The sequence below is a fragment of the Columba livia genome, unplaced genomic scaffold (genome assembly GCF_036013475.1).
Source record: "Columba livia isolate bColLiv1 breed racing homer unplaced genomic scaffold, bColLiv1.pat.W.v2 Scaffold_135, whole genome shotgun sequence".
Lineage (NCBI taxonomy): Eukaryota > Metazoa > Chordata > Aves > Columbiformes > Columbidae > Columba > Columba livia.
In genome coordinates, this window is record NW_027043031.1 from 251,177 (window position 1) to 260,000 (window position 8,824).

At 49.6% G+C, this 8,824-nt stretch overlaps 1 protein-coding gene across 1 annotated transcript; it reads left to right on the forward strand.

Annotated features, from left to right (window-relative positions):
• Window positions 1-459: 459 nt before the first annotated feature.
• Window positions 460-1,011, forward strand: LOC135577728 (olfactory receptor 14J1-like; the record flags this gene model as incomplete). Its single annotated transcript, XM_065047849.1, has 1 exon — window positions 460-1,011. A coding segment is annotated over one exon (552 nt), but the record flags the coding sequence as incomplete, so codon positions are not given.
• Window positions 1,012-8,824: the final 7,813 nt, after the last annotated feature.

Genomic DNA, 8,824 nt, shown 5'->3' on the forward strand with positions numbered 1-8,824 from the left:
TTATTCCCAGAGAAGTCTCATCTAAACCTTCACTATCTTTTCCTCCTGTGACAGATTTCCCATGACCATCAGCAGCCAATGTCCAACAGCAGCTCCATCACCCAGTTCCTCCTCCTGCCGTTCACAGACACACGGGAGCTGCAGCTCTTGCACTTCTGGCTCTTCCTGGGCATCTACCTGGCTGCCCTCCTGGGCAACGGCCTCATCATCACCACCATAGCCTGGGACCAGCACCTCCACACCCCCATGTACTTCTTCCTGCTCAACCTCGCCCTCCTCGACCTGGGCTGCATCTCCACCACTGTCCCCAAGTCCATGGCCAATTCCCTCTGGGATTCCAGGGCCATCTCATACTTGGGATGTGCGACACAGCTTTTTTTGTTTCTCTTCTTGATTACAGCAGAATTTTATCTCCTCACCATCATGTCCTACGACCGCTACGTTGCCATCTGCAAACCCCTGCACTACGGGACCCTCCTGGGCAGCAGAGCTTGTGTCCACATGGCAGCAGCTGCCTGGGCCACTGGGTTTCTCAATGCTCTGCTGCACACGGCCAATACATTTTCACTGCCCCTGTGCAAGGGCAATGCCCTGGGCCAGTTCTTCTGTGAAATCCCCCACATCCTCAAGCTCTCCTGCTCACACTCCTACCTCAGGGAACTTGGGATTCTTGTGGTCAGTGCCTGTTTAGGTTTTACGTGTTTTGTGTTCATCGTGGTGTCCTATGTGCAGATCTTGAGGGCCGTGCTGAGGATGCCCTCTGAGCAGGGACGGCACAAAGCCTTTTCCACCTGCCTCCCTCACCTGGCCGTGGTCTCCCTGTTCCTCAGCACTGGTGTGTTTGCCCACCTGAAGCCCCCCTCCATCTCCTCCCCATCCCTGGACCTGGTGGTGTCTGTTCTGTACTCGGTGGTGCCTCCAGCAGTGAACCCCCTCATCTACAGCATGAGGAACCAGGAGCTCAAGGATGCCTTGTGGAAACTCATATCTTACAATTTCCTGAAGCATTAAAATACCCATCTGCTTCTACGTAGGAGTTTTAGAGTAACTAATTACAGGCCCAGCTTGTCATCTGGTTTTTCTGTTGTTGTTGGTAGTTTTTTTATTGTGATAATGTTGTTGTCATCCCATTTCTTAATTCACTGTCTGCTTTTCTGTTATAACCACTGACCGTGTAAATGAGGAGACGTGCTCTCCTTGTCTCTAAACAAAATAAAGGGTTCTTTAGTGACTTGTTTTTCACTATATCTTTCCTGCAAGGCCTTATGGAACTGCAGTTCTTGTGTTCATGGAAGGAGGAAAAGAGTCCATCCTGGCAGCCCTGCCAGGGAGCAGCAGCGCTTGTTCTTCCAGAGCTGTTCTGGTTCCACTCCCACATTCTATATCTCATCCCTGGTGTTGGTGCAAGGCCTGAGTGCTCTGGCAGCTTGGCCACCGTCCTGCTGTGTGTCAGTGCTGTGGGCGCAGGCAGGGACAGGCAATGGGCACTGCTGTGACAGAGCTGGCCTCACAACAGCCTTTCCATGTAGAAAGGTGATCTCCTCAGGGCAGGGCATGATGGTTTATATCTTCTTGCGAAGTTTCTCTCAATCATATTCCTACAAAAGTCACTCACAGATGAAACACCAGAGTACAGCTGAACAGTGTGTGTGTGCAGGGCTGGCACACAGCAGTGTCCTCTCACAGCCAGGCTCCTGCCAGAGACCTGCAGGACCAGCAGAGCAGGGGCTGGGCTGTGCCCCTGTGCACGGGACACCCCATGGAAGGAGCCCCAGGTCAATCACCATGGACTGATCCCTCACAACCACTATTTCCAGCACTCGCTTCTCACCCACAGAGGTTTTTCTTCCCTCCATGGATGGACACTCAATGAATAGTTCAGCAGTCTGTGTTGCTTTGTACAGATGAGATGTGAGCATGCACATCATGTATGTGAGGTGACATGAACACGAGTGAGCACAAACACCATCAACTGTTCCTTGGGGTTCCATGAAAACCTGTGGCACACACAAGGTCCTGAGGTCACTTCCTGTTGGAAGTAACACCCCATGGGAAACTGTCTGAATGCAGCACTGGGTTGTGCTTCCTTAATTGAGCTCCCCGTGTCCATTCCTCATGACGTGGGACATCTCAGATTAGTGCAGAGCAGGGTGACTCACCATAGCTGAGGTGTCTCCCACCCCTTTGGAGTGGCAACGGGAGGCCAGAGGGACAATGTGACTCCTACCTCTGTGTGTAAAAGGGACAGACTGTCTCTGAGCATCCCTGGGTGCAGAAGGGGTCCTGAGACAAACTCAGATCTGGATGCCTGATGGAACCCTGGCATTTCTGTGTGTGACTCCAGGAACAAACCTCAATGTCCCAGTGAGATTCATCTCAGCTGCTGGGACAGGCTCATTGCAAGTGCTCCTGTCTGCTGTCACCCTTGCCTGTGATTCTGGGTTGTGCTCTCAAAAGTAAGACAAAGTGGTAAGAGGGTTTCTGAGGTCTTTGGAAAGGCAGATATCGAACCCATCTGCATGAAAAGCATGAAGGAGAATTAATGGCTGGTCAACCTGCCGCCATACCCAGAATTTTGCAGGGTCACAGACATGGTGTTCCTTGGTGTCCTAGTAACCAGATCAGTGATCTCTGGGCTGGAGAATTGGAAGCTGGGTGGGAAGTGGCTGGACAATCAAGCCAAATGTCATCAGCGGTACAAAGCCCTCCGTGCAGCCAGTTACTAGTATCATCCCTTAGTGACCAGCACTTGGACCAACACTGTTAAACGTCTTTATTGTCCCTCTGTATGATGTGACGAGTGCACTTTCAGCTTCTCTGTGGATGATGCATAGTTGTGAGGAACCCTTGAACAACCTCGCCTGGTTAACCCTGCCTGGAGCAGGACAGTGAGACAAGTGAGACAAGGGCTTTCTTCAAACCTCAAGTTATTCTGAGATTCAATGAGTCTTTCCCTTGGAGAGGATTTTGAAGGCAGAATAGGCAGAGGAAGAATAAAAAGAATAAAAGACAGAAAAGGAGTTCTAAATGTTGTCAACAGAAAACCAGCAGTTGCTCTGAAGAGTGTTTTTCAACTCAAATCTCTAGTAGGGAATATATTTGATAAATTTGATAAAACGAGTATACATTTATCTGATTGGGCCATAAAAAAGGTGATGGATAGTTACGGTATTATTAGTTCAGTTGTGTCTCAGACACTCATAACCCAGTCAGAATCCTGTGGCTGTGAAGGGGACAGTGAGGCCAGTTCTGTCTCTGGAGGTGACAGCCCAGCAGCAGGGACATGGCTGGGAAAGAACCTCAGCCTAAGTATGACAGATCCTACCCAGGAAGAGATCTTGGAGACAGGTCGTCACATTCATCCCACCTGAGAACATGGTGGGACAGCAGCAGGGACATGGTCGTGTGTATCAGAGAAGCTGAAAGGCCAGCAGCACTCATGGGATTTAGGAGATCATGGGGAGGTTACTTCTCTCTGGTCAAGTGCAAGACGACTAGAAGAATAACAGGTTGGGATCTCTGCTTGATGAGCAGTTTCTGAGGTGGTGAAGCTTTCTCAAGTAGTGGGAAAAAGCAGCAGAGAAAAAAAAACAAAACCACTAAGTGCAGATGGGGAAGTGGAGACTGGTTATCAGGAGGAAAAAATGTCAGAGGAAGGGCAGTGCTGTGGGGCAAGAGGTGACCCAGAGGGAGCTGGATCAGCCCATGGTTTGTGTGCCAAAGAGCAGCCAGTGAGGGTGCAGACACAGCAGTGAAGGTGCAGAAATGCTGGGTGAGAGCAGGTGGGGAAGCGAGATGGGTGTCTGCAGCCTGCAGGGAAAGAGGGGCAGGGGTAGCACCGTGTAGAACAGCCTGTGGTGGAGATGGCAAAGGGCGCTGTAAGGCTGGAAGGGACCCACAGAACCCAGGTCTGTGTCCCCTTGGCCAGGGCAGTTGTCTCTGCCACTGAGGCCCAGCAGAAGACATGTTGTCCTCATGGCACTGGGGCCTCGGTGCCTCCTTGCAGCCCCATGGGGAAGCTGGAAGTTGTTGTCCCAGTGTTGTCCTTCCCTGGGCCTTGCACACCCACATCCCACGGTCCCAGGAAGAGCCCTGAGCCATGTGTTTACATCTCATCTGTACAATGAAAACATAGATTTTTGACCTAGTGTTTCATAGAATCATTTTAATTTTTAAGTTTAATTTCATTTAATTATATACATAGTAGTAGTATATTATACTATTTTTATTGTCTTATTAAAATGCTGTTTCTGAACCCACGGGTTTCTCCATTCCCTTCGGTTATCTTCCATATCGCACTTAATAGGTTGGAGGAGTACGTGAGCAGCTATTGTGGTCTTAGTTGCTGGCTGGGGTAGAACATTGAGAGGGAAGGACAGTAGTGGCTCAAAAACTCTTGAAAATCACTTTCCAAGATGATGGCACTTTTTTTTTTTTTGTAGTGGGAAACAGCATGAGAAAGGAAAACCATCAGAAACTGCAGCTCTGGAGGTCCAGAGTGGAGCTCAGGATAAAGAAATGTCATTCTGAGCGCAGTGCTGTGGTCATTCAGAAGGACTCTGGATCAGCCATGACTTTGTGTTTGCAGGAACAGCTGGTGAGGATGGAGAGACAGCAGCACAGGTGGGGACACACTGGGCTGAGAACAAGGTGGGGAAGCACATGGGGTGTCTGCAGCCTGTGGGGAAACAGCCAGAGTTCTGGGACAGTGCAGGATGGACTGTGGTGGAGATGGCCAAGGGCACTGGCAAGGCTGGATGTCCCTGAAAGAGCCAAGGTCTTTGTCCCCTTGGCTATGGCTGATGTCCCTGCCAGCGAGGCCTAAGAGGAGACACATGGTTGTCATGGCCATGGCACCCCATTGCCTCCTTGCACCCCCAGGGAGTGTCACACCATTGTCCTTCACTTGGCATCACACTCCCCACATCCCCAGGAAGAACCTGAGCCACCTGTGAGGGACAGGATCTCCCTTCCCAGGGGCAGGGGCTCAAGGCTTGGCCATTGTCCTTCATCAGACAAACCAAGGGCTTTCTCAGCATCAGAGCTGCTGCACTTTGCCTTTGCCTGATGCAATCACAGACTCCAATTATCTGCTCTAACGAGTCCCTGGGGAGGCTTTGTCAGGAACAGCCCTCAGTGGGGCCCATTAATGCTTCAAGGTACTTTGGAGTTTGTTCTGGCTTGGACTTCTTGAGCAGATTCTTCAGTCTGTCTTTGGTATCTGAGGTTCATGGACTCAGCACCAAATACGCCATGGGGCTCATTAAAACACAGAAAGACCTAACGAGCGATGTTTCTTTCCCTAATATTCTTCAAATCTTCCAGACTTGTAGAACTAACTGGAGAGGTTTCAATGGGACACTTGCTGATGAAGGTTTCAAAGAAGATTTCATAAAGGAGTTTTTTCTTTCCAGGGTGTTTTCTGTCATTTTTCAATGTGTAGAAGAAGTGACAGCAGCATTCTACACTGGACATTGATCCCGAGGGTCTCCTGAAGACATCTGGACAGGCAGGAGAACAGTCCTTGAGGCTGGACACTGTATGGACAACCTGGCTCCTCACCCCCACCCCCAGTCTGCCGGTTCCCTCATTGGCCACCACAGATTGCATCACTTTTCCTACATCAGTTTAATAAACAGCAAAACACTTTCCTCAGCTGTGTGTGTAAGCTGGATCTGGTGAGGTCCAGCATCCACAAGGGACACCCACACAAGAACTGGTTTAGACAGAGAGATAGGAGAGGATAGAAATAAACACAATGAACGTGTTGACTGCCATGTTAATTAGAGCTCTGAAGAATGGGGCAAGTTTGTAACTCCCTGAAGCTCAAAGCAGAAACCAGACAGCTGAGAGGCCACTGAATGACCAAAGAGCAAGTGGAGGAGAAACCTGAGAGCACTGGGAAGGGCAAACGTCCAGACAGTGCTGGAAAGTTGTCCTTGGACAGGGACATTTAATCAGGAGAGGTGGGAACTCCTGAATGAGGGAGATGAAATACTAGAGTGTTGGTAATAGAAGTACAGGGGAAGACCAGTATTTCTTCTCCAATCCTTAGTACACTTCCAGACAGACATCAGTCATCAGCTGTCTCACCATAAACAGCCAGGGCCATTTTAGGGGCCCAGTGTACCTGAGGTGCTGGCCTGGGATTGGCATCTCTCACACAGGACCTGGGGAGACCAGAGCACCTTGCAGTGCAGGTGGAGCCTGGGCAGGGGTTCCCGGGGCATCTACACTGGCACCAGGTGTTTGTGTCCCTGGAGCTGAAGACATTTGTGTCCTAAACCCATGCCCAGTTCTGGAGAACTCTTTCCTTTACAAAGAAAAGAGACTCCCCTACAAAGACTTTAAAATTAATAAATAAATAAATAAATAAAAAGTCAAATAAATAAATAAATACGTAAGTGAATAAATAAATAAGTAAATCAGTAAATAAATAAATAAATCAGTAAGTAAATAACTAACGAACTAAATAAATAAGTAAATATATAAGTATGTAAATAAATACTTAAATAAATAAATAAATACATAAATACATACATGAATAAATAGAAAGAAAGAAAGAAAGAAAGAAAAAGAAGGTTGACACGCTCCTTTGCTTTGGATCTTTGCCTTCATTTCTTCTTATTTTAATATCCATTGACATCAACTGACATCTGATGGGCCTGCAGGCATGAAGCCAAGATCATGTTGTGTCTTGCACAGCACCCCATGCCCTCTGAACCTTCCCTGCCCAGGACTCCTCACACGTTGCCCAGAGCGAGTCACACTGAGGGGTTGGCTGGTTCACTGGCTGAGATGTTGGTTTAGATGGTCACCTACAGCACAGGTGGATCCTGCCCCATCATCGTCTGCTCTGCTCCAGTCTGAAACAGAGCCCAACATCACAATGGGATCATGAGAGAACTGAGGTTGAAGGGACCTCAGGAGTCTGCAGTCCAACCTGTCACCAACTGGTCACACCAAGGTGTTCAAGACTTGATTCAATCAGAGCTTTAGCAGGACTAGAGAAGTGATCATCGCTTTGTACTGGGCACTGGTGAGGCTGCACCTTGAATCCTGGGGTCAGTTTTAGGCCGCTCATGGCAAGGAAGACATTGAGGTGCTGGAGAGAGTTCAGAGGAGGGTGACAAGGCTGGTGAAGGGTCTGGAGCACCAGTCTGACGAGGAGCGGTTGAGGGAGCTGGGGCTGTTCAGCCTTGAGAACAGGAGGCTGAGGAGAGACCTTATTACTCTCTACAGCTGCCTGAAAGGAACTTTTATCATGGAGGGTGTTGGTCTCTTGTCCCAAGTAGCGAGTGATAGGACAAGAGGAAATGGCCTCAAGTTGCACACGGAGAGGTTTAGATTGGATATGAGGAAAAAATTATTCAGGGAAGCCACCAGGGATGTTCCTCAGGACTCAGTCCTAGGCCCAGGTCTGTCCAATATTTTTATCAATAGTCGGGATGCAGGAATTTAATGCACCATTAGCAAATTTTCTGATCATACCATCCTCGGAGGTGCTGATGACTATCTTGAGGGACAAGGAGCCTTGCAGAACGATCTAGATAGATTGGAGCATTAGGCAATGATCAACGGCATAAAATCTAACAAGTCCACATGCCGGATTCTGCACCTAGGATAAAGTAATGCCAAGCACAAGTCTAAATGGGGAGAGGATTGGCTGGAGAGCAGCCCTGCAGAAAGGAGCCTTGGGGCGCTGGTTGACAGGAGGCTCAGCAAGAGTCAGCAGTGTGTGCCCTGGCAGCCAAGAGTGCAAATCCCATCCTGGGGTACATCAGACAGAGCAGAACCAACCGCTCAAAGGAGGTGATTATCCTGCTGTATTCAGAGTTGCTGTGGCCTCACCTTGAGTGCTGTGTGCAGTTCTGGGCCCCACGATTTGACAAGGATGTTGAAATATTCCAATGTGTCCAGAGAGCAACAAAGCTGGTGACCGACCGGAAGGCATGTCCTCTGAGGAGTGGCTGAGCAATCTGGATTTCTCTAGTTTGGAGAGAAGGAAGCTGATGAGCAAGCTCATTGCCCTCTAAAAGTTCCTGAGGAGGGAATGTATAGGGAAGTGCTGGTCTCTTGTCCCTGGTATCCAGTGACAGGACATGTGTGAACGGTGCAAACCTGGGTCAGAGGAAGTTCAGACTTGACCCTCTACTGAGAGTGTGGTCAAATACTGGAACAGACGTCTGAACGATAGGATGAGGGGCAACGGGCACAGCATAGGAGGTCCCATCTGAATATTAGGAAAAACCTCTTTACTGTGAGGGTGCCTGATCACTGGAACAGGCTGTCCAGAGAGGTTGTGGAGTGTCCTCCTCTGGAGACATTCAAAACCCGCCTGGACACCTTCCTGTGCCATCTGCTCTGGGCGAACCTGCTTTAGCAGGTGGGTTGGGCTAGATGATCTCCAGAGGTCCCTTTCAAGCCCAACCACTCTGTGATTCTGTGACAGCTGGTTGATGCCCCAAGCCTCAGCATTCAAGAGGCATTTGGCCAATGCACTTACTACCCTGTTTTAACTTTAGATCAGCCTTGAATTGGTCATGCAGTGGGACTAGATGGTCATTCTAGGTCCCTTACAGCTGAACTATACCTCACTTCTCTTCTTTCCTTTCTCCTCCTTTCCCTAGCAGGGGGAAGCTGCAGAGCCCCCCCACCACAGCCCCACCCAGCACCCTTTGCAGGAAGCCTTTGAGGTGCTGGCCCCAAGGCAGCCCCGGTGCCCAGGAGTTCTGGGGGGCTGTCCCTGCCCTTGGTGGCCACGTGCTGGGCACAGCTGCTGGCTGTCCCTGGTGCCTTCTCTGCCCTTTGGCTCTCCAGGACA